The 27,553-nt window shown below is 55.4% G+C and overlaps 8 protein-coding genes across 8 annotated transcripts; 6 read left to right on the forward strand and 2 right to left on the reverse strand.

The window, feature by feature from the left end:
- Window positions 1–796: 796 nt before the first annotated feature.
- On the forward strand, window positions 797–2,762 carry LTHEOB_210 (ABC transporter; the record flags this gene model as incomplete). The annotated part of the gene is made up of 3 exons (XM_035510875.1): window positions 797–1,390; window positions 1,440–2,581; window positions 2,636–2,762. 3 exons carry the CDS (start codon window positions 797–799, stop codon window positions 2,760–2,762), a joined length of 1,863 nt encoding a protein of 620 aa, XP_035372212.1.
- A 4,681-nt stretch (window positions 2,763–7,443) lies between these two features.
- Window positions 7,444–9,654, forward strand: LTHEOB_211 (Transcription factor; the record flags this gene model as incomplete). The annotated part of the gene is made up of 1 exon (XM_035510886.1): window positions 7,444–9,654. The coding sequence occupies one exon, from the start codon at window positions 7,444–7,446 to the stop codon at window positions 9,652–9,654; it is 2,211 nt and encodes a 736-aa protein (XP_035372213.1).
- A 3,181-nt stretch (window positions 9,655–12,835) lies between these two features.
- LTHEOB_212 (U2 SNRNP component prp10) lies at window positions 12,836–13,591 on the forward strand (the record flags this gene model as incomplete). The annotated part of the gene is made up of 2 exons (XM_035510897.1): window positions 12,836–12,898; window positions 13,091–13,591. 2 exons carry the CDS (start codon window positions 12,836–12,838, stop codon window positions 13,589–13,591), a joined length of 564 nt encoding a protein of 187 aa, XP_035372214.1.
- A 2,885-nt stretch (window positions 13,592–16,476) lies between these two features.
- LTHEOB_213 (5-profar isomerase) lies at window positions 16,477–17,390 on the reverse strand (the record flags this gene model as incomplete). Its single annotated transcript, XM_035510908.1, has 3 exons — window positions 16,477–16,760; window positions 16,813–16,999; window positions 17,091–17,390. The coding sequence occupies 3 exons, from the start codon at window positions 17,388–17,390 to the stop codon at window positions 16,477–16,479; spliced, it is 771 nt and encodes a 256-aa protein (XP_035372215.1).
- Window positions 17,391–17,592: 202 nt separating this feature from the next.
- Window positions 17,593–18,540, forward strand: LTHEOB_214 (uncharacterized protein; the record flags this gene model as incomplete). The annotated part of the gene is made up of 2 exons (XM_035510919.1): window positions 17,593–17,940; window positions 18,010–18,540. 2 exons carry the CDS (start codon window positions 17,593–17,595, stop codon window positions 18,538–18,540), a joined length of 879 nt encoding a protein of 292 aa, XP_035372216.1.
- A 1,023-nt stretch (window positions 18,541–19,563) lies between these two features.
- LTHEOB_215 (uncharacterized protein) lies at window positions 19,564–21,839 on the reverse strand (the record flags this gene model as incomplete). Its single annotated transcript, XM_035510930.1, has 5 exons — window positions 19,564–20,631; window positions 20,705–21,073; window positions 21,128–21,257; window positions 21,357–21,526; window positions 21,618–21,839. The coding sequence occupies 5 exons, from the start codon at window positions 21,837–21,839 to the stop codon at window positions 19,564–19,566; spliced, it is 1,959 nt and encodes a 652-aa protein (XP_035372217.1).
- Window positions 21,840–23,648: 1,809 nt separating this feature from the next.
- Window positions 23,649–24,768, forward strand: LTHEOB_216 (60s ribosomal protein l2; the record flags this gene model as incomplete). Its single annotated transcript, XM_035510941.1, has 5 exons — window positions 23,649–23,651; window positions 23,842–23,870; window positions 23,925–24,433; window positions 24,489–24,574; window positions 24,631–24,768. 5 exons carry the CDS (start codon window positions 23,649–23,651, stop codon window positions 24,766–24,768), a joined length of 765 nt encoding a protein of 254 aa, XP_035372218.1.
- An 894-nt stretch (window positions 24,769–25,662) lies between these two features.
- On the forward strand, window positions 25,663–27,121 carry LTHEOB_217 (BAR domain-containing protein; the record flags this gene model as incomplete). The annotated part of the gene is made up of 4 exons (XM_035510952.1): window positions 25,663–25,789; window positions 25,846–26,013; window positions 26,069–26,465; window positions 26,542–27,121. 4 exons carry the CDS (start codon window positions 25,663–25,665, stop codon window positions 27,119–27,121), a joined length of 1,272 nt encoding a protein of 423 aa, XP_035372219.1.
- Window positions 27,122–27,553: the final 432 nt, after the last annotated feature.

The raw sequence follows: 27,553 nt of genomic DNA on the forward strand, positions 1-27,553 counted from the left end.
CTGCGCTTTGGCGGAAGGGTCTGAGATGAAATAATCAGCCTGCGCAAAACCGTTCATGTCGGCAGAAGAGCTGTATGGCGATGCAGAAAATATTGGAAGATTCGGTGAAAGGAGAGCCCAGCCTCTTCTATGCTGACCAGCACCTAATTTCTCCAGTATCAACTTCAAGTATCGTCTTCAAGAGAATATGTTTCTGTTATCTGTCCTCTCACGCCTCCAGTTGTTTTTTGCAGCTTCGCATCGTAAAACGCAGCCAAGGTGGCCTAGGCCTGCAGAGCTGGAAAGTAACGCGTTCATATGCACAGTCAGCCTCAGAATGGCGGTCCACGTCGGCGCCATGGTGAGCATTTGGGCCAATGAGTGTGTTTGGGATGCAACAGCGGAATCGAGGGCGGCCAAGGGCTGGGTGGATCAGCGTTTCGCCGATTGGCTGGCGGGAAGCTGGCCGTTCCCAGCCCTCTTCGCCACAGTGACGGCAGGTTGGAAAAAAGAGCCCAAGGCCCCCGCTGCTCGCCCTTTGACTTGCACCTCCACTCCTCTCACTGCACCTGCGTGTTCCCGGCCGCTGACCCTGTTTCACGGCCCTTTTCCTTCAGCTTCATCGCAAAAGTTGTCGCTTTCGCGTCTCGAGCCAGACGCCGCAGAGCGCAGCCCTACGACGGTCCTTTATCGCCCTCGATAGCGCCGCCCGCCCCGGTGCCCCGCTACTGACGTCCTCCCCCGACGACGAAAAATCTTACCGCTGATACCCAACCCCCGGCCATCAACACCTTCTTTTCCACCCCACACCGTCAAAATGGTCTCCGCTTCCAAGGCTGCCCGCGACGCCAAGCGCGCTGCTGATGGCAAGGCCCCCAAGAAGTCGCTCAAGGAGCGCAAGGCCGAGAGGGAAGCCGCCAAGGCCGGCGAGTCCGCCCCCGTCTCTGAGAACGTGTCGGGCGACGAGGTCGACGAGACCCAGAAGAAGATCGAGCAGCTCAGCCTGCAGAAGGACGCCGAGGGCATCTCCGACCGCGTCACCACCGGCGTGCTGGCCTCGCTGGAGTCGAGCCGCGACGTCAAGATCACCTCCGCCTCGCTGGTCTTCCACGGTAAGGTGCTGTTCAACGACACCACCATCGAGGTCAACTATGGCCGCCGCTACGGCCTGCTGGGTGAGAACGGCTGCGGAAAGTCCACCCTGCTGAAGTCCATCGCTGCCCGCGAGTTCCCCTTCCCCGAGCACATCGACATCTACCTGCTCAACGAGGGTGCTCCCAAGACCGACATTGGCGCCCTTGACTGGGTCGTCGGTGAGGCCCAGGCCGCCCTGGCCCGCATGGAGAAGCAGGCCGAGGAGATCCTCGAGCAGAAGGGCCCCGAGGACCCCGTGCTGGAGGAGCTGTACGAGGTGAGTATCTGCAGCCCTGAGACTTGACGCCTGTGCTGACAATTGGTAGCGTATGGATGAGATGGACCCCAGCACCTTCCAGACCCGCGCCTCCCTGATTCTGACCGGTCTCGGCTTCAACAAGAAGACCATCCAGAAGAAGACCAAGGATATGTCCGGTGGTTGGAGAATGCGTGTCGCCCTGGGCAAGGCCCTCTTCGTCAAGCCCTCGCTGCTCTTGCTCGACGACCCCACTGCTCACTTGGATCTCGAGGCCTGCGTGTGGCTGGAGGAGTACCTCAAGAAGTGGGACCGTACCCTTATGCTCGTCTCCCACTCCATGGATTTCTTGAACGGTGTCTGCACGACCATGATCGACATGCGCCTCAAGACCCTCCAGTACTACGGTGGTAACTACGACTCGTACATCAAGACCAGGACCGAGAACGAGACCAACCAGAAGAAGGCCTACGATAAGCAGCAGGAGGAAATCAAGCACATCAAGAAGTTCATTGCTTCCGCCGGTACCTACGCCAACTTGGTCAGGCAGGCCAAGTCCAGGCAGAAGATTCTCGACAAGATGGAGGCCGATGGTTTCATCCAGCCCGTCGTCGAGGACCGTGTCTTCACTTTCCGCTTCGCCGATGTTGAGAAGCTTCCTCCCCCCGTCCTGTCGCTCGACGACGTCACCTTCTCCTACTCGGGCAACCCCGAGGACAACCTCTACGAGAACCTTGACTTCGGTGTCGACATGGACTCCCGTACCGCCCTGGTCGGCCCTAACGGTGTTGGCAAGTCTACTCTGCTCCGTATCTTCACTGGCGCGCTTTCCCCCACCACCGGTTCTGTCTCGCGTCACACCCACTTGAAGCTCGGCATGTACAGCCAGCACTCCGCTGAGCAGCTCGATCTGACCAAGTCCGCTCTCGACTTCGTCCGTGACAAGTTCAGCAGCATCTCCCAGGACTACCAGTACTGGAGACAGCAGCTGGGTCGCTACGGTCTTACTGGTGAGGCCCAGACTGCCCTCATGGGTACTCTTTCCGAGGGTCAGAAGAGCAGAATCGTCTTCGCTCTGCTTGCCATCGAGGGTCCCAACATGCTTCTGCTCGACGAGCCTACCAACGGTCTCGATATCCCTACCATCGACAGTTTGGCAGATGCTATCAACGCTTTCAGCGGTGGTGTCGTCGTCGTTTCCCACGACTTCAGGTAAGCACAAAACAACTTCCACACGTACCAACAAGTCGCTAATATATTATACAGGCTGCTCGACAAGATTGCCAAGGACATCATGGTCTGCGAGAACAAGACCGTCCACAGGTGGGACGGTTCCATCGGCGAGTACAAGAAGCACCTCCGGAACAAGATGATTTCGGCCGGTGCCGTCTAAGCGTACTATTCCTTTGCTGCCTTCTAATAACCCAGGGGAAGAAAGATGATGAAGTAGAGGTTACGGAAGGCCTCCGTCGGGCTTTTTCGATGACGATAATGCAAAAAAAGCTCGCTCTGCGGCTACGAAAGCATGAAGAGGGTCGGCAAGCAACGAGGCATTGCTGGCGTTGTTTAAAGCGGGACGCGATTTCTGGGTAAAAAAAAGACATGATGCCGCCCGGGCGCCGGCTTTCTTCTTTGAACAGCTTTTATATCCGCAGCAAAAAGGGGTAGGCCAAGGGTTGGCCTGCCACAGGGACTGAATTTGATTTCTTGCAGAAGGGGGAAACCTTACTTTTTGGGATAGACACAGGAGTTATCTAAAACATTAGATTGCATGATGCTTACATACTTTGCACATAAAGTCGATAATACGACTATGATGATTCGATATTTTGACACAGCTACGTCTGCTGTGATATAAACCTCTTCATATGCATTCTTACTCGACCTTCGACTGACTTCACACTTCGCAGCTTCCCTCTTCACCATCGTTAGGCCGCCGTCACGGACATGATGACGCGTGGTCACACAAGAAGATCTCCGATGCACTCCTTGCTCGATAGATGTTGAAACGGAAGAAGACTGAGCATCACACGTGGTACACATACGGCCGCCCAGAAAAGGACCGTCTAAACGGACCTACCTCTCGACTTTCCAAAGTGTTGTCTTACTTACCCTCCCCTTCGTCGTTCCGTGCGCGAGTAGTAGGCCCGCTCTTGCTTCGCTGTCAAAACGCCGATGCAAGAAACAAGAGAGAGGCTCAGAGATGACGGGATCGAAAAAGACACGCGGACAATCTAGTTCTACTACATCACGCGCCGCTTACGTACGTCAGAGGCCGAGGGTATATGCGTGTGTGTGTGGCTTTTGGAGAGAGACTATTGAACTTCCTTCTCGCTACTGTGTAGAAAAAATCCCGAAGGACTGGGTGACTGACCTGATCCTTCCGCCGCCGCCTTCCCTTCCTTCCTTCCTGCTCGCTTCGCGCGGGAGGACGAAAGTGTGGCGATGTCATTTTGTCGGTCTGCGGACGGGCAGGAAAGGTCGTACGGCTTCACTGGCGCTAGTAGGGATGAGGGGAGTTGGTGTTGGTGACTACGAGGCAAGGGCAATGAAGAAGGAAAGCCACAGGGTCTGGTTCTAGATTTTGGCGTTTCGGCTTTCTAACGGCCAGACCCTGAGAGCGGTCCCAAGAACGGCTACGTAGTAGTTGGTGAGAACCCTATACCGCCTCACGAAAACCGGGGAGCAAGCAAACGGGTGAGGCGAGGCGTTTACTTCCAAGGCAGTTCACTTCATCGATCGAGATTGCTGGGGGGGGTAGGGAAGCACTGTGTAGTTCGTCATCTCCGGTTACTTCTGCTCCTGTGCGTCTGATTGGTGTTCCTTGCTCATGTGGTCTGTCTTCTTTCCTGTTCGGGCAAAATCCTAGCGGGGCTTCACCGCTGGTTCTTTTTGGTGTGTGTCTTACTTGTTCCTGAATGACCCGGCAGAGCGGGCGGTAAGGCAAGGCGGCGTCGTCGACGGCGGCGGCGGCGGCGATGGGGACCAGACTTACGGGACCCTGTGGGCGTTTGGGTTTTTTTTGTGAGGTGGTTGGGTTGCGAGCAGTGAGGCGGACGGCCTAGGTACCCGATGGAACACTTTTTTTTTTTTACCCTTGACATGTTTGGCCGGCCGGCTCCGGATAAACACCATCCATACGTAGTTAGGAAGAGAGACTTTTACTGGGGGAAAGGCAAAGAACCCAAAGAGAAGGAAATCTTGGAACGCTATGCGGTAAGGTTGTTGTCAGTGCGCAGGTACCGGTAGTACCTACTGCTCTGCCGTGTGCTTTGGCCCGGCCCTTTTTTGGTGGAGCTGAAGTGGCACATGGTGTGGCGGAGCTGAAGTGGCGCCGAGGAGCTGATAGTGTCTAGATCTGAATGGTCTCTTTTTTTTTCTTCACTATCTGGCGGCGCTAGCAATTGACGAAGTAGGCTTAATCACTTTGGTTCATGCGGCTGCTGCGGCTTGCGATGGGCCGTAGATGTTTGATTAACTTTTTCGTCCCTGCATCGGAGACGTGGCCATGCATTAGTTGGCCGGCGAATAGAAGGGTCCCAGAGCACTGCGCGGGTGATTTCGGATTTGCAGATATGCCCGACCATGTGTGGCTCTCATGGCGTGAAGAGAAAGAGGCCGAATGCCAGCGCATGAATGGCCGAAGGGTGCGCGTCGAGTCGCGTCGAGTAGTCTCGCGATCGAGATCAGAGGCAGAGATCTGACCAAGATCGTCCGAGATCTGGGGCTCGGGAATCGGGGCTCTTCTTATAGGGATCTCGGTGTAGGAAAAGGAGGTGTTCTAGAAGAAAGGCGCATTGACTGTATAGAGGGACGGGGAGTTCGTATGCACCGTTTAGCTTTAGAGTTGCGCACTGGAGATGATGTCAAACGCGGATCAGGCATGCCGTGAGGTTTTGCCGTCGGGGTGTGGAAGTGCCGTCGCGCGACGCGTGAGTGATTCGCGCTCCTTGCATTGACCGCTGCAGTGGCCCGCCGGCGCTTCTGCATGTCGCTCTTCTGTGCATGGACTCTGTGGCGCCAGTCGGGGCCGTGCAGCTGCGTCAACGGCGTCCAACGTCGCTTGAGAAAGGCATTGTGCGCCTGTGTCTATTGGCGTGCGAGCCTCGAGGTGTGTAGACAGTTGTGCAGAACGTGGCTATAGAGACAATTTTGGAATACAACCTCAACAAGGCAATCAGTACAACGTTGGTCCGCTACTTGGAATTGCAACGTGAAAGCGATTGGATCATTAGTGTGCATGAATACGTGGGCAAAGGTCTTCAACAAAAGTCCCTGGAAAGAAGTATCCACTCCTTTATCCCAAGCCAATCGGCCTCGTAGACACAGTGTCTCAATGAGGAGGTCATGTTGGGAGAAAGTTCCGATGGGCCGGTTTAGCTCCAGTATCAAACGGTGGGGCGAGTTTCTGTCACTTTCTGGTTGACAAGTTGCGGGTATCCGACTTTCCGTGGTACCTGGTGACCGTCCGAAGTGCGCGGCCACATGGCATACCAAACGTGATGTCCAGCGGAGAGTGGGCCGTGCTGGAGATCCGGCCGACGCGGAGAAGAGTAGTAGGTCCTTGCTCCACTACGTAAATCGCACTGCCACCGAACGCCGGAGCGCGCTAGGTGCTGTGCCGCACAGTACCAACTGAGGATCCAGCGGCGCGGATGAGGCTTGACCGGCGCGGCTTCCCAACCGGACAAGAGGGGAGGATCAAGGAAAAAAAGCGGAACCGCCGCGTGAAGCGGGACCCATGTTTGCGAGCACGCTCTCGCAACCGTCTCAAAGGCTGGACTGGATCCCCTTGGCACACCTCACGCGGCACATGGAATACCTGACTCGCACCGGCATCCGCAGCTTCCTCGAGCAGTCCTCATGACTGAGCACGGTTACCCGTTTGGGCATGCTCAGCCCCCAGCTGTTCGGAGGCAGCCGGCAGGGATCGCAAGGCTGACGGTCAGCAACGCCCTCGCCGAACGCTTTTTCCCCTTTCGTTCCTTTTTCATCTATCGTGACAATGCCGCTTTCTATCTTTGGCGCTGCCAACAGCGCGCATGGATGCTTCGAGGCGCTCTGGTGGGGATCAGCTGTCGAGTCGGGCGGATCTGCGGCGGCTCCACGGATGCGCAAGAGTTTGATAGCTGCCCGCCGCGCGGACGCGACGCGCCGGCACATCTGTACGGTGCGCTGCAACGGGGGTGCTCGTACGGATCGCGATGCGGGGGAGAGCCACGGCGGTTTCATCATCCATGCATTAACCGCCCGCCACGCGCAACCTTCGCGCAGCTTTCGCGCCAACGCGCCGGGGGCCAATAATCGTCGATGCGGTTAGTTGGCGCCGGGTGTGCTATTACGAGGGTGCCTTAAGTCGGCCTATGGCCTGACGGGCATGCCGCCCTTGCAGCGCGTCATAGGCTAGCCAATGGCGTGTTAGCGTCTCATCTATGGCGAACAGCTGGCAGCTGGCATGCGGGCGAGAGCGAGTGGGGACACGGTTGGGCTGGGGCCATCCAAGGTTATCAGAGCGCTGCGACAGCCGCCCTAAGAGTCGACGCCCGCGCTGCATCACCCGCTGCAGTAATCCAGAATTCCTTCCCCCTCTACCGTGCGCGCTGTCTCCGATCGCACTCCAATTTCCTCGTTTTGCGCCGTTGCCGTCGCCCTCGCGCCCTCTGCATCCCTTGCACCGCCGCCGAGCTTAAGCCGTGCTTCTTGACTGTGAGTTCATCGCCCGCCCGAGCGTCTTGGCGCCGTCCCCCCAAGCGAGATCTCCAGCGGCCGCGCAGCTCGTGAGACCAGGCTCCCTTTCTTCTCTGAAGAATTCACCGTGCTCACCACAGCCGCACGACGCCCAGATCGCCGCCGAGGACGCCTTTCAACCGCCGCGCGCTGCGCAACAGATATCTCCACCTCCACCACCGCCGTCCCGCCGCAATCCGTGCCGCAATTAAACCCTCGACCCCAGCGCACTCAGCCTCGACAACCCCACCACCGCCCTCAAGTCAACGAGTTTTCTCGCGTTTCCACGCGTCATCTGCTCTGCTGAGCTGGCCACGACCGAATTTTCACCCGCCCGCTCGCCCACCATGGCTGCGACGCGTCGCCAGCAGCCGCCGTTGCAGATTTTCCAGGACCCCGTCACCTCGTTCGACCATCATGAAGTCGCCGAAGCCGAAGCCGCCCTCCTCTCCGCCCTAGGTCCCGTTACCGACGTCTCGTCAAGCCACCACACCCTCCTCAACCCTTCCCACGGCGAGGGCAGCGCACATTCGCCGCGCAAATCCCCGGCGCAGTCCAGCTCGCCGGCCCCGCACGCTCTGGCTGAGAGCAACATTAACTCCATCTCCATCCCTCCTCCTCGCCACAATGACTTCACCACCGACTCACCTCTCAAGAGGAAGGCATCCCAACCACTTCTCCGCGCCTCCAAGTCGCAGAACGCCCTCTTCACCACCTTCCACTCGGCCGGCGCTACCGACAAGGAGAACGACTACGGCGCCATCTACGGGACCGGCTTCCCCCAATACTCGGACCCTGTCTACCAGAAGAACCAGGCAAAGCGCCAGCTCATGGACGCCGCACCTCTGCGCGACCGCAACGCAAAAAAGTCGTCGAAGCCCCAGGATGACGACCAGAAGCCTCTCCCAGCACCCAGCGAGATGCCGCCTATCGACGACGACGGCACCAAGCCGGCGTACAGCTACGCCACCCTCATTGGCATGGCAATCTTGCGCGCGCCGCAGAGGCGTCTCACTCTGGCGCAGATCTACAAGTGGATATCTGAGACATTCAGTTATTACCGCGCCGGCGAGACTGGCTGGCAAAACAGCATCCGGCACAACCTCAGCCTCAACAAAGCCTTCATCAAGCAGGAGCGCCCCAAGGACGACCCTGGCAAGGGCAACTACTGGGCCATCGAGCCCGGCCTCGAGCGCCAGTTCATGAAGGAGAAACCCCGTCGCATGACGAACCCGGGCGACCCTAGCTTCCTGCAGTCTTATCACAGCGATATTCTGAGACCGTCAACAGCACCGTCGTCGCGGCAACCCGCAGTGTCAGCGTTCCCGCTCCAGTCGACTCCTATTGGCGAGAGCATCGACTCGAGCAAATTCCCCGATGAGACTGAGCTGTCATCTGATGCAACTATCCCTGCCTCGGACCCGGGGATTCACGACGGACAGGACGCTGGCAATGAAAACGATATGCCGCCGCCTTCGTCGCACGCCCTGCGTTCTTCACCGCCGCCCCCGGCTGAGATCCACTCTTCGCCCCCGCCACCGGTGTCTCGGTCGCAGCACGAGGGGACCCCTCCGCGCGCACCACGCTTGTCGTCCACGAGCCGTTCCGGCGGTCGGAAGCGCAAGTTCTCCACTCTTGGCGACAGCGGGTACTACTCGTCCATCGAGTCGTCGGCCGTGAAGGGTCACCACGCCCTGGGCACCATTCCCACATCGGAAGCGGATCTTGACCGGCCAGCGCACAAGCGCGGTCGCGCCGAGGAAGAAATCGCGCGGATACGTGGGTCATCGTACGACAGTCCCACGAAGAACCGTCCTCTCCTGAAGCCGTCTGGCAACGAGTACCCGTCGTCGTCACCCTTCCGTCCCTTCGACAAGACAAGCGTTGAGCTGACGGCGCCGCTCACTCCTGCCATTGTCTTCAAGAAGCCTGCTAAGCCTCCCGCATCCATCTCGCCCAACACAAACCTTCGTGCCCACCGCAACCGTGTCCGCGAGCTCATTGGGTCTCCGGACAAGACGCTTGGTTTGCTTGCTGATGTGAACCCCTGGAGCCCCGCTTTCCAACTGCCTGATGAGGAGAATTTCAACCTCCTGGAAGACCACTTCAACGAGAACTTTGACGTGTTCAATGACAGCCCCCTGCAGCAACCTCGTTCGTCGCGCGGTTCGCCTGAGAAGCGATCCATCAAGCGACCTTCCAGTGCCCGTGCTATGACCTCTTCAAGCATCCTCGCTGACATTACGGGCTCGCGCGCCAACATCGCGACGCCCGAGTCATCGAAGCAATGGCTCAAGCCGCCGTCACACAAGAAGAGTCTGTCTGACTTCTTCGCTGGAAGGACGTCAGCAGCTCCCAGCCCCCTCAAGACTCCTGGCGCATCAAAGGCCGACGACCTTTTTGGCATCGACCTTTACTCTGATGACGGCGAGGAGCCTGGCTTGGGCTTTGACATCCTCCAGGGCTTTCAGAAGATCGGCTCTCGCCAGCCGCTGCTCGAGAGCCCGACCAAAAGGTCTAAGCCTGGCTTCGGCCGAAGCCACACCACCCTGCTCTGAGCGACTGCAATGCCAGCTCGTCTCTTCACACTGCAAATGTCATTGCCGTTGAAAATACACGCCACTTTCGCGTATATTCCGGTAGGCTTTCGCAACATCGGATGAGAGCGGAACGAGGGTCATGATATGAACAAGCCTCGCTCCGATTCACGACCGTTACGACCACGAAATGATACCCCCCACACTACTCACACCACGACTAACTCCAGCACTACTCTGGAGGTCGAGGCAAATACCGGAGCAATTTGGCTTAGGCGCAACTTTTGGTCTGATCGGTTCGACCACACTTCTCACCCTCCCATTCAGTTGGACATCAAAAGTACTCTTCTTCGCCTCAGCGCAGTTGGGTAATTTCTTGAGTCCCGCTCACCTTCTTCTTGCCCCTTCTTGCCACTTTGGTCTTTGGTGACCAAGGGCTTGAAGTCTATTTCTTATTAGGCTGTGTTTCCTAGTTCTTGTTTATTAGGTAGCCTTTTCTTTTCTCGGCTTTTATGGTAGTTCATGTCGATTTTGATGATTTTCACTGTCGGTCATTACTGGGAGCGTTTGCTTTTGGGGGGGAAACTGGGAACTGGAATTGGGATTTTTGTTTCAGGGTATAGACACAGGCGCATGGTCTCGGGGCTGACACAAAAAGGGGAGCAAACTTGGGGGGACTCTGTTTTTTTCGATCTTGGGCTCGGCGTACAAATCCGTCTTCCACTGGGGCGAGATTGTTTCGGGGAGTCTGGTTTTTTCTTTTTTTTCCATTCCTCCCTTTCTTGTCTTACTTGCTCCCTCTTTTTAAATCCGGCTCATGCATGCGTCTGGTCTGTACTATTTTTGATGAGCGATTGATGTTTTCGATGTCTGATTCCTTATTCTACTTTTTTTTCCAGCCGCGAATATGAAATAATTGGTTGCTGTGCTGCTCGGTCGTTTCCCGTCCTTTGATTTTTGAAGTCCTTCTCGTGCGCCGCGATGGTAGTCCTTGATCTCGCTACATGGATACCCTGTGTATATGGCATGGCTTACTTGTTCGATCGCTTGGGTTCTTTTCAAGTGCTGCTGTCCAGGTCCATGAGAAAGAGCAGAGCCACAATGGGCTCTAGACTGTCGTTCCGCTAGCTTCTGCTTTTATTTCTCTTGTTACTGAGGTTGTGACGCCTTGTTCTTTCGTTTGCAATATTTGGTTCGTTCTACCTTGACTATATTGCCTTTGTTGGATTACCTCTGTATTGCTTCTTGCTGCTAGTTGAGCGGGTACCGCGGGTGTTTACTTTGATTGAAGCGGGTTGTGCTATGGAAATTATGGGTCAATGAGGTATGGATTATCGATCGTTTGATGAATGGATGCTACTTCTCAACCCATTTTCATGCTACAATCTGTCTACATACATGTAGAGAGCGGGTACTAGAGAACTGCATTACGTCTCCAATACCCTTAGCACAAGAATATGTTCCTTTAACACCAGCCGCTGACCAGAATTCAAAGTCAGGGTTGTATGAACAGCGAAGGTAACACCGATACAAGGACTGGCTGGCCACGTAACATTGAATTGTTCCTCAAGTTTATCCTACGCCCAGGCCAGAAAAATTGGCTCAATGCTGACCGCAAGAGTCCCGCAAGGCTTGCCAGTTTGCCTAGGATAACAGGCTTCAAGCAACCGCTCTACCAGCATCAGCTGTTTGCTGTTTGGCGGGTCTTGAACACAATTCTCTGAAAACATCCAACACGTGCGATCATTGGCGACAAGATGGGCGTTAGCAAGATGGCGGAGGCCTTGGGGACCGTGGGTGATGTGGAATCAGCTACGTCTAAATTATGAGGACATTACTGCCAGTCGAGAGGCTCATGATGGTCGCCACCTCCCCAAAGGATCAACCGATAGCAAGTGCCCGAGCGAAGATACCAGACCTGGCTTTGAATGTTCCTGTACCGGCGAAAGCTGTGCAGAGGATTGGAAAGAACTTTTCTTTCGCAGATGCGGAACCTACCCTTTCCTTTTCTTTGTCCAATCGTCTAACATTGGGCAATGGCTCAAGCAAGTTGAGAACTTCGTTGACATTGACAAGAAAAAAGGAGGTCTGCGACTGTTAATGGCGCACCCTACCAATGACCACGGAATAGCTTTCGGAGACATCTACAAAGCCAAAACTCGCCTTCAAGACAACTCAGTTGATTATCTCTGTCGTTGCGGCATCATAACCACAGATAACTGTTACAACCATTACGTCTCCCAACCAGTGAACACAGCTAGCAAGAGATTCAGCTTGGTTGTCATAGATGAGTTTCACGTTCATCCCAATGTCAATGCTGGCTCCGGCGATCATCTAAGCTACATTGCGCGAATTGGCACGGTTCTTGTCTCAGGAACCCCTTACGGGTCCACGAAAGAGACTATAACGAATTAGTTTTCACGGCTTCTTTTCGCTGATCAGGCGCGGTCGCCGAAGGCTAGTGTGAAGAACAGTAAGTAAGGCCCCAGGCGTAACGATGCCACATCTCTTTCTTATAAAAATAATAACATATGTGGGTAGTTGAAGCTATCGTACGGACGAGAATGTCGAATTAAAAATTCTACAAACACGCCCGGATAATAATGAGGCTCAAAATTGACTAGTGGTTTGGAGGGAGGATCTCACAGGCCGATCCTTCCAAAGAGATTGTTGTTGAGGCTTCACTCAGCCTAGGAGCTCACTCACAAGTAACAGAAAGGCTGGCCAGTGACGAAAAGGGCGTCAACTTTAGCACCGACATGGTATTAGAGTCAACCTGACTGGCCAGACAGCTCAAAATCTTCCCCGGGTTGGTGAAGTTTCTGAACGCAAGAGTACCCCCAAAAAAGGCGGTCCTCATTCTTTTGTTCAGCAACTGCTTCTCGCTGCGAAAAATAAAAACCGTGCTTTGTAGAAAAGCAAAAGAATTTTAAAAATGGTGCTAAGTAACTGCTCCCCACTGCTGAATTTTAGTGTTCTGGTTGTGTGGAAACCGCAACTGTCGACCATCGTGCCTACCCTCCCGAATATGCGCTAGCCCGCGACCCTTATTAACCCTGCAGGACTGCTGAACTTTACAACTCCGTCTTGCTCTCTCACCCGCGCGTACGATCGATCCACGTCTCTCAGCAAAGCAGCCGAACGTTTTTTGTTTTTGTCGTTTCGAGACCTCTTTTTTCTTCATTGCTTCGTGTTTGCGAGAATGGATCCCGAGGAGCAGACAGCGGTGGCGGGGCAGGACAGTGTCGCCACGGAGGTCAGCAGCGTAAGTGTTTATCTTTCTTCAAATCACTTTGCCTCACAGAAACCTTCTCCGCCAAGACATCTCCAAGACATGCACTGCAATCACTTTTCATTTTCCTAACCCATGCTCTTTCGAAGGTATTGGGCGGGATTCAACCACATCTCGGACAATTTTCGAATAGAAATGTCCTAGAACCCCGCTAATATAGTGAAGTTACAGAAGAAGCGCAAGCGTCCGCACTTCGAGAAGCATACACGCATACGCAATGCCGCCGCTATGAAGTTTTCGGTCCCAGTCCCAGAGGGTGAGGAAGACACCCGCACCATGCCAAAGCGCAAGAGGAAGTCTGGAAACCTCACCACGGCACAGCGTCAAGCTCGCAAGGCTGCCAAGAGAGCAGAGGAGGCCGGTGAGGCTGGTGAAGCTGGCGGTACTGGGGCCGATGAGCCTGGCGTTGGCAGAGCTCCAGTCGAGGTCGAAGAAGACGATAGGTTGCCTTGGGAGCGTAAGGCTTTGCCTCCAATCTCTCCGACTCCATCATCCTCACCTATTCCAATTCCTTGGTCTTCAAGCCCACCAAGGGCTCTTGCGCCCTCGCCCGCGCCCACGAAGTCCGAGCAGCCGGATGGCCCTACCAGGTCGGTCATTGCCGGCGAATACGGCCTTGTTATTGGCCGAGAGTCTTCCGACAAGAAAGAGTCCAATCAACCATAGCAGCGCAATCGATGGCGTGAGGGGGTATCTTTTGCAGAACAAAGTCTTTTATCGTTAGATATGAATGGCGAACGCAGTTCCGGACGAAGGTGTCCACGGCTAAGTTCCATCATGATTGGGGTCGCGGGTGGTGTACACAGAGTGACGTATCTTTATGGTCATGTGTAGTGATCAATATCGCATCATGTAGACTAAGGCTACGTCCTGACTACAGGAAAGAAAACTATGGGCTCAGGGCCCTCTCTCACCGTGCCTCGGGCAAGGAGAATTCCCAAGAAAGAAAGTTATGTGCCGGAGTAATCCCTCGCTATGCAAAGACAAAAGAGGCCCTTGAAAATCCCTCCCGGTGACCCTACTTCCTCTGTGTAGGCCTTATCTTCTTCAGCGCGCTTGTCAAGCGAGTCGTCGCGCAAATCCACCTCTGAGCTCTGAGATCGATAAGACGATAAGAGGTACTTCAGACTGACAGTATTGCAGTACTTAGCCGTCTTATCGACGTCTTTCAGTTCGTAGTTGATCAACATGCGGGGCAGGGGATATCCCTTGATGACCGCCTCTGCATGAGGCACCAATGGTTGGAAGATCTGCGGGAGCTCCGGGAGTTTTTTTTTTTTTTTTTCGAATCGTACTGACGGAGGTTGTTCTCGAGCAAGCCTGGGAAATCGTTCGCTTCATCGAGCGCATCCGCATATGGCGGACTAATTCTGCGGATGACGTTCGGCTGCCAACGCTCAGCCGCTCTTCGAAGGGTTTCATTCTCGTTTCCGTTCCTCTCAGATCGTTGCTGGAAATTACGACTGCTCTTTGACTGGGGTATTTGCTAGTAGCCGGCCAACAGAGGCTCAGAGACGCGGCCAACATATTCTTTTCGCATGGGGGTGCTAGTCTGAACAGCTTCATACAAAGAACGAACACCTGTGGAAATCTACTGAATACAGTTAGTAAAGTCTCTATTAAAAGAAGATATTAAGATGAGCCGAATACCTTAAGAATATCTTCAACATGTTTGCCAGTCCAGTGGATTTGTTTTTTTTTTTTGCTCATGTCATAGGTAGTTGAAGCTATCACCCGGATGTAAATGCAGAATTGATAATTATGCATTCACGTCCGGACGATAGCTTCAGCTACCCACACATGTTCTTTTTCTGAGTAAGAGTTAAGCATAGCTACATCTGGGGCCTTACTATTCTTCGTACTAGCCGTCGGCTGCGATAACCCCCTGTAAAGTTACAACCCGGCTTGGTCAAACACAGTCCAGATAAAAAAAAACTTTGATATCGTCAAGTAACTGCTTCTTACTGCTTAAAAAACTATCCTTTGTAGAAAAGTAAAAAAAAAAGAACTTTAAACTGGCGCTGAGTAACCGCTCCTCCTCGCTCGGAAAGACGATCATCCCTCGGGGCCGACGGATATGAATACCGTGGCTCTTTTTGTTGCGGTTGGAAAGTATTGAGGCACTTGCCACCGGTATGTGCAGCGATTCAGGTGCATCAACATAGCTCTGGACGGCTGTCGAAACCTACCCTCTTTGTCCGTACGAAGCTCTTCGGCAATTGGCTTCCACCGGGGGTTCGTCATCGGCCACCTTTCTGGCTGATCCGTCACATCTTCTGCCTTCACCGACACCGCCACAGTTCCGCAACCTCCACTGCATTCGTAGGCGACCCAGCCTTGAAAATCCCATTCCATAAGAACGATCCATTCGTTGAAGAGGACCGGGCCATCCTCGAATAGGTAATTTTATATCCTTTCTGGAGATGTGCGTCTGAACCATGAACGAAATCCGGGATACTTATCATTGGGTCGTTGTCTTCAGGCCAAGAGTCGATGGGAGTTAGATGTCCGAACTTTCTCCTCATGTACTCGAGGAGATCCGCTTGATGTCGTTTGATGTTCGAGAAGACACGGACCCGGTCAATGGCTAGCCAGTTCTCGTAGCCAGTGCAGGTAGTTCTGTCGGATCCGGCGAGAGCGTCCCTTAAAATAGGCTGCTCTTTGCTAAACCCAGCACCAATTGTACACCGATAGCATCACTAAGCGTAGGAGGCCGCGTATAGGGTTTTGTTGGTACTTCAGACGGCCCAGAGATTTCCTTCCTTCTGTATGGCTCCGTACGCACCATCTGGCCATTTATATCAACAATCTTTCCCCGTAGCGCAATCTTGAGCCAGCCTTTGGATGAGGAACACGGCACCGGCTTATAAGCACCAGCAGCAGCGGGGTGAGACAGTATACGGAGGGACAGCTTACGGTGGTGCAGGGTGAAATGCCTGGGTGGGTGGATGGTTGCTCTGAAGGTTGTTGGTCGTTGGAGTCGTGGGAGGCGGACTTTCTGCGGGAAGCAAACGCCGTCATTCAAAACCAGCGTTATAGACGGCGTCGGGTTTCGGCTTTTGCCTTGCGGCGCGAAATTGGCTGATCGGGCGGTCTGGGCGGCTCCTTGCGCGGTGGTGGCTTCGTAGATGGCTCACTTGTCTCACCGCTGTCTGGACGCGGGTGTGGTTGGCCAGGCGGCCCGTGTTCGGCTGCCTCCATGGTGGATGATCGAATGAGAGGGGATGAAGTTCTCTGTATGTGTTGAAGAGTGTGTGAAAGTTGTGGCGATCTCGCTAAGGTTTAGAAGGTAAGAGCTTGCCGCAGAGGAAGGCGCGGGCAGTGCTCTAGTTTTGGGGAGGAGGTTCCTACCTTTCACACTTCACCTGAAATGACTAAGAACGTTGTGCAGTCGTGAACGCAGTCAATCATATGTGAGAGAGGGAGCAGCATTATGAGAGCTTTATGGAAGTAAGTTTACCGTCACCCTATTTGCGATTCTTTTACTTTTGTCTTCTCTTGATCTAGTTTTTCCTTTTGACATTTTCTATCTGGATGCCCCGATGACTCTTCTACTGCTTGGAATTCCACGCAATACAGTCCTCAAACTTCACCGCACTACCACCAAAAATATCAAGTGCACTTCCAATGGTCAAATCAACCTTGCCATTGCTAAGCTCCTTGACCGTGTCCAAGTCTTCCAAGCTCCTGCCGCCGCCGGCATACGTCACTGGGATGCTGCACCACGCGGCCAGCTTCTTCACGAGCTCGTGGTCGATACCCTGCTGGAGACCCTCATTATCGGCGGCGTGGATGAGGAATTCGGAGCAGTAAGGCTCAAGGAGGGATATCGACTCTGCCAGGCATCCGTCAGCTTCGACATGCTCAGTCGCAACCGTAGCACTTACCCTGGTTGAGCTCCATATCGGTGATGGTCTGCCACTTGTTCATGGCGACGAACCAGGTCTCGCCTCGCCTCCTGCAGCTGAGGTCGATGACCAGCTTCTCCTTGTCGCCGCCCAGCGCCTTCAGCACGGCTTGCAGGCGCTCGAGCGAGAACTTGCCTGACGGGAAGAGGTACGACGTGATGATCACCTACTATTCTCTCGCGTCAGCCCAGCCCTAAATCCATCCCCTCTTTTTCTCCTCCATTCTGTCTCCGATATCACATCCGATCCGCACCCACCTTCTCCGCGCCCCTCTCCACCCACATCGCCGCGTTCGCATCGGTGATGCCGCCGCCGACCTGCAGGCCATTCGGCCACGCCTTCACGGCCTCCGTCGCGGCCTCATCATTGCCCGGGCCGAGCATGATGACGTGCGCGCCGGTGAGGCCATTGTCCTTGTATAGCGTCGCGAAGTGGCCGGCCGGCAGCTCCGAGACGTGGTTGGTCTTGAGGTCCGAGTCGGTAGTCGTCAGCGTGCCGCCGACAATCTGCTTGACGGAGCCGGCATGGAGGTCGATGCAGGGGCGGAAACGCGTCATGATTCCTTCCTGAGATTTGGTCGTGGTGAGAATTGAAAGTCGTGGTGGGGCAGGTTAAGCCCCGCGCCGCGGAGGTGCTGCTGCGGGCAACTTTTCTGCCGCGCGCCACCGCCGTGCGCGCGCAACACAGCTCACGGAAAAGTTACTCGCGAATACTTGCACTGCCATTTTTCTCACCACGAACCAATACATACGGCGAACGATGGCTGTTGCGCTCGGAAAGCGAAAGCGCGTCGAGGCGAAGGCGGCTGCGCCTGTTAGCAAACGTCCTGCCAAGAAGGAGGAGCCTGAGGAATCTGATTCGGAGGACATGCGCGATGCGTTTCGGCGCGCTTTCGAGGCAAAGTTCAAGCCGCTGGCCGGCGTGACGAAGAAGGAGAAGTCGCCCGAACCTGAGGAAAAGGAAGAAGAGGACGAGAGCGAGGAAGATGGCGATTGGGAAGGGATATCGGAGGACGACGAGGAGCCTAGCAAGACCGTCGAAGTTGTCGAGGTTACCGGCCCCACGCGCTCAGAGCGGTTGAGCAAAGCGGAATTGAAGGCATTTATGGTACGTGCCTTCTCACAACCTTCTGCTTCCATATGATGGACTCTAGCTAAACGCGCTGCGCACCACCAGTCCTCAAAACCACCGACCCAGCCCTCCAAGAAACCCGCCACCTCCAACAAAAAAGACGACAGCGACGATGACGCCGACGCCATGAACCTCAAGAACGACCTCGCGCTGCAACGCCTACTCAAAGAATCGCACCTCCTCGACGCCTCGTCGCCAGACAACCTGCTCGCCGGCCCCACAGGCAAGAACCGCCACAAAGCCACCGACCTGCGCATCCAGGCCCTCGGCTCCAAGTCGTCCATCCTCGAGCAGAAGAACATGCCCATGTCGCACCGCAAGGGCATCAAGGCCAAGGCCGCCGCCAAGGAGGCCACCCGCCGCCGCGAGGCCCGCGAGAACGGCATCATCCTCGAGAAGGAGCGCAAGGACAAGGCCAAGGATGCCGGCAAGAAGAGGGAGCGCGGCGTCGGCGGGCCCGGTGTCGGCAGATTTAGCGGCGGCACGCTGCGGTTGAGCAAGAGGGATGTCGCGAGCATTACTGGGGAAGGGAGAGGCGGGTTTGGGGGTGGGAAGAAGGGTGGCAAGAGGAGGTAAGGGCGGTTGGTGCCGCCGTTGGTTGTTTTTTGCGAAAGCATGGCGTTTGGAGTATGGTGGGCAAAAAGATGGAGAGTATTTGCTGTGTTGAAAACATCTATGGCGGAGATTGAGGGGAAACGACTTTAATAAAGACCCAAGACCTTTACCTTGCTATTCCGATGTATAGAAACGAATGACTTTGGAATAGCTGTTGAAGCGGCTATGAGCGCCTTATTTTTCAGCCCTCATGAATGTGGAATAGGGTCATTTTGTGTCTGTAAGTACATTTTTTATGTGCGCGTAAAGTATCTTAGAATGTAAAGCGAATGTCACATCGGCATAGGTGTGTTCGCACCAATGTGGTGGGCTGCAAAGGATTGGCCCTTGCATACTCTGTACATGACTCCACACTCCTTACATGAGCTTAAGGTAACCATACCTCAACTTTTCTTTTTCTTTTCAATAAAATATTATTTGTGGGCAGTTGAAGCTATCGTTCGGACGTGTCTGTAGAAAATTTAATTCTCTCATCCGGACGATGGCTTCGACTGCTCATGGTATGAGCGAGAAATAAGTTGACGCTGGCTTTCGGATGCAATGCCCCTCTGTAGTACACAAGTATTCTTCATACACAACATTTGGGACGCTGTCTCTAGAACAATGTCATTGTTATCTCTGATGTACGCGCCTATCCTACATAAAGTAATGCATCGTGCCTAAGATGGTATATCGTCCCATCCCATCTAGGCTTAAACCCCGGCATCAGTAGCAGCGCTGTGAAAGTCTATCAACCCCTGGATATTGGTATGGCCTCCCTGTCAGCATCGTGAATCGAATATCGCAATCCATTAAACCCAATACAAACGCCATAAGCTTCCCAAGACTTTATGTCTCCGTGGAGCAAAAGCAAGGTAAAGTCAGAAACACAAAGAACAAAAAACACGAGAGGGTATCGTATCGTATATCATACACGATACGTCCGCATCATTCCGATCTTACACCCATTGAAAAAATGAAAAGTCTTCATCACATCAGCTCCTTTCATTGCGACGTGTGCGTAGGAGGGAGATCGGTCATGGCTGCATCCTGGACCCGGAAACTGGGTGGCTGGAGGCTGTGATCAGTCTGTGCAAGGTACTGAAGCTGCTGCACAGGATAGTGAATCGGAGCAGTTTCTGCGGACATCGTGCTCGGGATTCCCTGCCTGCCATTGACCTCTGGTTGCTCCGACTTCAGATTGATACTAGCAGGGGGTGAAGGAAGCTTTGCGATCGGCTCGGCAGCCACCTTATCTCCAGATGTGGGCTTGGACACAGAATCCGCAGTCTGTGCAGCGGGCTGGGCCTTGGATTCCACGGACGGAGCGGGCGTATCAATAGAGGAAGCAGAAGTTTGAGCAGTTGCCTGGGTGTTGGCGTTAACGCCGCTGTCGATCTCCATCTTGTCCTCAACCTCTTCGGTGGTAGCGGGCGGGCTGCTCGGCTGCGGAGGGGGGCTGCTCGCAGCGGCGAGGCGATCGGGGCGGATCCGCAGAGTGACCACGAGACTACCCTTGGGCTTGACGTAGTTGTCGCTATCCGACTCGTCATCGGCAAGGGATTCCTCATCGTCGTCGTTGAGTCCCAAGTCCTCATCGTCATCATCATCACCTCCGTCCCATTCGTCCACTTCTTCTTCATCGTCCATCTCATCGATGCTGTTGTAGCCGTCGATGTGCTTGCTGCTGCGCTGGGGGACCCCGTGCCTGCCGCGACCGGCGCGAGTGGCGCGGCCGCCCATGCCCTCGGAGGCGTCAGATCGCTCATAGTCCGCGGTACCAGGGGAGTCTAGTTCCGTGTTCTGGCCGCTAAGAAGAGTTTCGCCGTAGAGGCCGCCCATGCGAGAGCGAACTTGACGGCCACTGGAAGTCACAATCGGCTTGTTGTCCGACGGAGTGCCACGGCGCGTGGAGCGACGAGTGGAGAGTGCGTCGGAAGTCTCATCTTCCTCGTCGGAGAAAGTGTACTTCATGCGCTTGCCACGAGTGCGGCCCTCGTACAGCGAGAAGCCAGGCTCAGGACGAGCAAACTGTGCCTTGCGTTGCATGCGATACTCACGCCGCTTGCGCTTCTATAGAGGGGTTGTTAGTAACTGCTTGCGGGAACGGATTTGGTGGATTCGTGATGCCAAGGACAAAGCTTACATCCTCAGTAGCTTCGAAGCGAGGGATGGCGGCGTTGATCCTCTCGCCGAGCCTGCGCGACGCCTGGGTACCATCCTTTGCCAGCTTGAGGGCGACTTCCCGCAGCTCTTCAATAGAGCCTGCTACGCTACGGAACTGAACCTTCTTGTGATACGGGTTGCTCTCGCGGTATAAGCGGAATGGAGTGTCGTCCTTCCCCTCGATGAGCCAGTAGCGACGCTTATCGCCATCCACGCCCCAGGGCTGCACAGAAAGCGGCTGGTTCAGGTCGTCGTCATGGCGGCTTTGCTTATAGTTCTCTTTGATGATTGCCTTGATAACATCCGAACCGTGGAGGCACCAGTGGATGATGGCTTGCAGGACGGACAACTGCAAAAAAAGGGTCAGCAAAATGCTCAAAACAGCGAACGTAGAGCCGCTCACCCGGTCCTGGGGGCTCATATCGTTGAAAGAACGGCTGCCAGACAGAGGGTTTATTCCGCCCCAGGAGTACGGCCACTCGGACTTGTAGGTCGACATTGTTTCCTCGAGAGCGCGGCCATAATGACCCTTCCTGCATACTTATTAGCTTTGCTCAAGTATTAAAGCTTGGTTTGTTCTGGACGCGGGATGCGGTAGGTGCGCGACAAGGTGTGGGCGGCGGAGGACGTACTCGACGGGTTTCTTGCGGTTGAGAGCGAATCCAAGGAGCGCACACAACAGGCTTTCGACTTGCGGCGACGGGGCAGAATCAACAATCCCCTTCTCGATATCCTGAGGACCAAGGTGAGGGCACTTGGGCGGGAAGGCATCGGACAGGCGCGCCCGGAACGTGACGATGACCTATGATGTAGCATGCGCATTAGCACAGCGTGCAGGGCAAATGCGACGCGTTCGTCGCGTCAATACGTGTCATGTCGCGCCACCAACTCACAGGTATGATAGGATTGTCGGCCAGGACCTCCTCGTGCGGTGGAGAGGGGGAGCGCTTCCTCTTGACGGGCGGACTCGGCGGAGGTTGCGCGGTGGTTGCGGCGGCCATCTTCTTCTTGGCCGACGACTTCTGCAGGAACTTGTCCATGGGCCCAATGGCCTTTGCCTCGTCGTCGCTGGCGGGAGGCGACGACAACACCGAGGAGAGCTCGGAGTCGCTCATGTTGTGGGGGTCGAACGCTGTGGTCGAAGTTGGATGAGGACGCGGTGGGTCAGCGGCGGGTTGTGGATGCGAAGTGCGCGGCCGGCTGGAGCACCACGGCGAGAATGAAGCACTGGCAACGATAAGATTACATGATTGGCTTGGGCGTCTCTTGGGCCCAGTGCACGTCATGTGTCCCAGACTTGGGCTCTATTTTGGCATATTTCACGCGCTATGTCTCGAGGCCGGGAAAAGTTGCATTCGCATTCGCCGTCTACAAACTCGCCGCTCTCGCTCCTTTCAACGAAACCGATGAGTCCATCTGTTCTCCTCGTGTCCAAAGCTCTGTTGCGCCTTCGGGTATCAACGTCCAACCTCTAGGAAGCCGCCACAGACACGCGAATCCTGCAAGAACCTGCTGTACAACCAACAACACCGAACAGCTCGACATTCCGAGTGGAGCGCGGTTGTTGTCATAATTCTGGTGATGGCCGTGTCGCTCGCTTACACGCAAGTGTGACAGGAACGGTTCCGGGACTGAGGCCATAAGCGGTTACAAAGGTCAGCGTCCTGCTCGGCCCGGCCTTGAAGCAGAGAAGCTCGTTCTGTGGGCAGCGGTAGCAGTAGCCCGGACATGAATGTAGAAATTATGCAATGACGTCTGGATGCTGACGTTCTTATCATCCGCCGTGCGATGGGGAGTGCGACTGCGCGTCTATGGAAGAGAAGACAACCTATACTGAGTTGCTGCTAACGATGAGGGCTGCCGCATCGTTGCTAATGGTTATTGTGAGTGGATGGGATGGTGTTGGCACTCTATTTGCAACCTTTCCGGGACGCCTTCCGATCTGGCACAATCAGTGAGCACTCGCAACAGCAACCTACATCGGCCAAAACGCTCTCCACAATAGTTGTCGCATTTGCGCTCTCTATGCGAGATGCACAAGCCGAGTCCGGGGTTCCAAGCTCTTGTATGTGAGAGTGTGTGATAGTTGCGCTCCGCGAGCCTGCCGGCAAAGGCCCTCGGCAAAAAGTCTTGCGACCGTGAATGGCATGCGCCCGGGGAAAATACTTCTGCAACCTGCTCTTTCACAACCACATCGTTTCAGGGTGAGAAACCGCTTGAAAACAACGGAATAGGAGATGAACTTGGCTGTTTACCATCTGAAACCGATGGGTAGGACGAAGTATATGAAACTAGAGAAAGAGAGGGATTCCCGACATGCCTGAGAAATGTGAAGATGCGAGAAATATAGAGATGTGATGGTTTCGGACCTGGGATGCTGCAGGAAGGGGGGGGGATGTGGGAGTTTTGTGGTGACTTGGCGACTCGGTGACTGTCGCGCTCTTGTAGTTTTGCCATGGCATGTGCTCATTGCCCACAACGGATGTGCGCTCGGACAGACTAGCAACACAGGAGACGCATCCCACCTCGGATGTCTCCCATCTCTTGAGCGATGCCGCGATAAAAGCCATTTTGAAGCGACGCTGTCTTCGAGCGAACAGAGAGCCTGTCCAACGCCCAGTGATCACGGGATATGCAAGCAGATGTTTCGATGCGCACCAAATCTATGCGATGTGCAGGTGCACGCACCTGAATGTGCGCGGCGTTGATGCGCGATTGCTGATGAAAGCTTGGTGGTGAGGGCGAGACGGGAGGTTGAGGTGCAGCCAGTCGCTCATTGCATTTTCATTAGCCGAGTCGGGCTAGCGCGGGCCTTTGGTGGACCGTGCGCCGCGACCTTCGCGAAAAGCCCACAATCGAAATCAATCTCAACCGCAGAGGACGACCGACCGGACACCACCTGCACGACAACAACAGCAGCAACCATGGTCAGTACAATTCCGCCCGAAACACCGCACGCACGCATGCAACGCCTGCCTCGAATGGAGCTCGCCGCGAGCAGACGACAATGGGCTTGCGCCAAAGTCACAGCCGCACAGCGTCTCCAGGCAGAGCCGGCGAAATTGCACCTGCTTCACCACGCACCGCTGCGGAGGAATTCGAGCTGACAGTTCGTAGGGTCGCGTTATCAGGAACCAGAGGAAGGGGTACGCGCAAACGCTCGAGAGCTTTCCGGAACCGATTCGCTAACATGATAAAAGTCGTGGTTCCATCTTCACGGCCAACACCCGTCTGAACAAGGCCCCCGCCAAGTTCAGGACCAACGACTTCGCTGAGCGCCATGGCTACGTCCGCGGTGTTGTGAAGGACATCATCCACGACCCCGGCCGTGGTGCTCCTCTCGCCAAGGTCGTTTTCCGCGACCCCTACCGCTTCAAGCTCCACACCGAGACCTTCATTGCCAACGAGGGCATGTACACCGGCCAGTTCATCTACGCCGGCAAGAACGCCAGCTTGACCATCGGCAACGTCCTTCCCCTCGGCTCCGTTCCTGAGGGTACCGTCGTCACCAACGTCGAGGAGAAGGTTGGCGACCGCGGTGCGCTCGGCAGGACCTCCGGCAACTACGTCACCGTCATTGGCCACAACCCCGACGAGGGCAAGACCCGTGTCAAGCTCCCCTCGGGCGCCAAGAAGGTCGTCTCCAGCTCCGTCCGTGGTATGGTCGGTATCGTCGCTGGTGGTGGAAGGACGGACAAGCCCCTCCTGAGTACGTGCAGCAATTGCCATGACTGAGGGGACGCGGAGGCTAATTTTGTCAACAGAGGCTTCCCGTGCTAAGCACAAGTTCGCCGTCAAGCGCAACTCTTGGCCCAAGACTCGTGGTGTTGCCATGAACCCCGTCGATCACGTAAGTATTCTGGAGAGTGCGGGGCGAAGATGCGGTGCTGATATCATTTTCTACAGCCTCACGGTGGTGGTAACCACCAGCACATCGGTAAGGCCTCGACCATCTCCCGCTACGCCGCACAGGGTCAAAAGGCCGGTCTTATTGCTGCCAGGAGAACCGGTCTGCTCCGTGGTACGCAGAAGACGAAGGAGTAGATTCACGGGTGACGCATGGGTTCGGGTGTTCTTTGCTGCGGGTTCGGGTTTCCTCGGGGCGAATAGTACCCATTATGTACCGGGAAATAAAAAACATGGTGCATGCGAGCTTTCTACAGCGATATTCCAGTCCCGCAGTCGGGTGCGGGGGGTTGTCCGGGGAGTGCTACGGTGCAGAGCCACGCAGCTTCATCAAAAGCTCAAGAGGCAGATCTTCGAGTCTCATCAAAATGAATGCGTTCGATATGACGTCCAAAAATAGGAGATCGTGACCAGAGCTGGAAAGCGAGACGATGGCGCCCTCAGGCCAACCTGCCCCGGGCCTGTTTCAGATTTTCGATTGGCACGAAGCGTGGCGTATCATCGACGCGCCGGACGCGGAGCCCCCCCTTTGGCGAAATGGGCTCGAACGAGGGGCAGGCGCGAATCGCACTTCTGGGCGCGGCTCAGCCACGATTTTGATGGGGCAGCTCGTGCTGGCCGCGCGGTTCCCGCGTTGACGACCAGGCCCCTGCACAAGATCGGCACGGCGGCGAGGGTTCCTTGTGGCATCAGGTCTCGCCTTCCCCAAGGTTCCTTATATGGGGACAGCAGCCCATGCCGCAGCGTTCCGGTCGTGACCTTCTCGCCTCTTCTCTTCAGTTGCAGCCCTTGCACACGCTCGCTACCCGCCCTTACCTTCTCTCCGCCGTCTCTTTTCCCAGCCATTTCCACCTGAAACCTCGCATGCGATACTAGCCAGCGCCCCTCCACACACCGCGAAAGTGCCCAGGGCACCACGATTCAGCCAGCACAGCGCCTAATTACCCGCCGCTAACACGTGTGATCTTCGTCCCGCTCCTTTTTCCTCAACACGCCCCCGCGGACGACGAACACACCACACGGAAACTCAACATGATTGTCAACAAGAAACTGGACCGCTTCAAGCAATGGGCGGGGGAGCGCATGGGAGGCGAAGTCCGGACCAACGCGTCCGACGACTTCAAGGCGCTCGAGCAGGAGATGACCGTTCGTTCTGACGGTATGTGGATGCGGCACGCGACCGTTGAGAGGTTCTGGCTAATTTGCGTCATCCAGGAATGGACAACTTGCACAGGTCTATGAGCGCCTACGTCAAATGGCTGTCCAAGCGCAACGATGCGGGGGACAAGGAGAAATACACGCCTGTGGGCTTCTTGGGTGCCACCATGATCAGCCACGGCGAGGACTTTGATCCTGACTCCGAGTATGGAGCTTGTTTGTCGAGTACGTGCTCACCTCACCCGATCGCAATTCCGATGACGAGCTGACTCTGTTGAAGCGATGGGCCGCTCCCACGAGAGAATGGCGCGCGCGCAGGAGACGCTCCTTGCCGATTCCACCACCAGCTGGCTGGAGTCCCTCGAACGCAACCTTGCCCAGATGAAGGAATACAATGCGGCCCGCAAGAAGTTGGAGCAGCGTCGCCTTGCCTACGATACTGCCCTGGTGAAGATGCAGAAGGCCAAGAAGGAGGATTTCCGTGTTGAGGAGGAGCTCCGCTCCCAAAAGGCTAAATACGAGGAGGCTAGCGAGGACGTCTACCGCCGCATGGAGGAGGTCAAGGAGGCCGAAAGGGACAACGTCGAAGATTTGACTGCATTCTTGGAAGCCGAGTTGGCTTATCATGACAAGTGCCGGGAGGTTCTTATGCAGTTGAAGCGGGACTGGCCTGCTCGGTAAGTGGAATGCAAAGCCGCGCTTACTTTGCGGCGGTGCCTGGCCCGTCTTAAGAGACATGCTAATGTTACACAGCTCAGCTGGATCTTCTGGAACCAGCCGCCGTGGCCCCAGGTCTCGCTCCAACACGGCCCATTCTTACGACCGCTACCAGGAGGAAGAGGAACCGCCCATGCCCGAGCCCAAGCTTACCATTCCCAAGCTTGGTGCTCGCGGTGTCTCTCCTCGCCGTGACTACGCCGAAGACTCTCCCAAGCGTCCGTCTATCAGCCGCACCAACACCACCGGCACATTCGAGGGACCTTCCCGTCGTGGCGACGACTCCCCGGGAGGCATGCCTCGACTTTCTCGTGTTCCTACGGACTCATCCTCCATTACCGCTAGTCGCAACAACTTGAGGCCGGTGCGCAGCCGCGGCGGCGACGACTACGACGATGATGACCGCAGTCACAGTCCTGGAAGATCTTACGGTAGAGACAGGTCCGTTTCTCCGGCGCCCATCCGATCTGCTAGCTGGGCCGCTGAGGCCACTTCTCCGGCGAGTGGACGGAAGGGACCGCCGCCGCCACCACCCTCTCGTGCGAAGAAGCCTCCGCCACCTCCGCCGCCGATGAAGAAGAGCGGCTTGAGTTCATCGGAGGTGTCCCAGTACTAACAGCTTCACTGGGACTACGACTGGTCGGTTTCTTACTGCGAGCGCAGCGGGGGAAAGTTCAAGGCGCGGAGTCAGGAAGGGTTGGGATAGACGGGCACATTTCAAGGGAGCAATTTGGGTCTTTTTGAGTGATTTAAACATGGACAGTTGAGGCTGCAGGACGGTCTCCCTAAGCGGAGACGAAATGGCTTCCTATACTCCGCTGTTCACAGTAGGCCCCAGGACATTTCCTGCCTAATGGGGGTCACGATGACAGGGAGTTTTTATGCACGGAAGTTTCGAGCCTAGTTAGCGGCGGCCAGTAGCGTCTCCATGAATTATAAAGAATTTCAAAAGCGCCCCGACTTCAGTGATAATCTGAGGGCTCAGTAAGTGCCGAAAGATCTGGGCCATCGGAACTAATTTCCACATGCATCTAAGCTCGTTACGTAG

This window comes from Lasiodiplodia theobromae (genome assembly GCF_012971845.1).
Source record: "Lasiodiplodia theobromae strain AM2As chromosome Unknown scaffold_1, whole genome shotgun sequence".
NCBI lineage: Eukaryota > Fungi > Ascomycota > Dothideomycetes > Botryosphaeriales > Botryosphaeriaceae > Lasiodiplodia > Lasiodiplodia theobromae.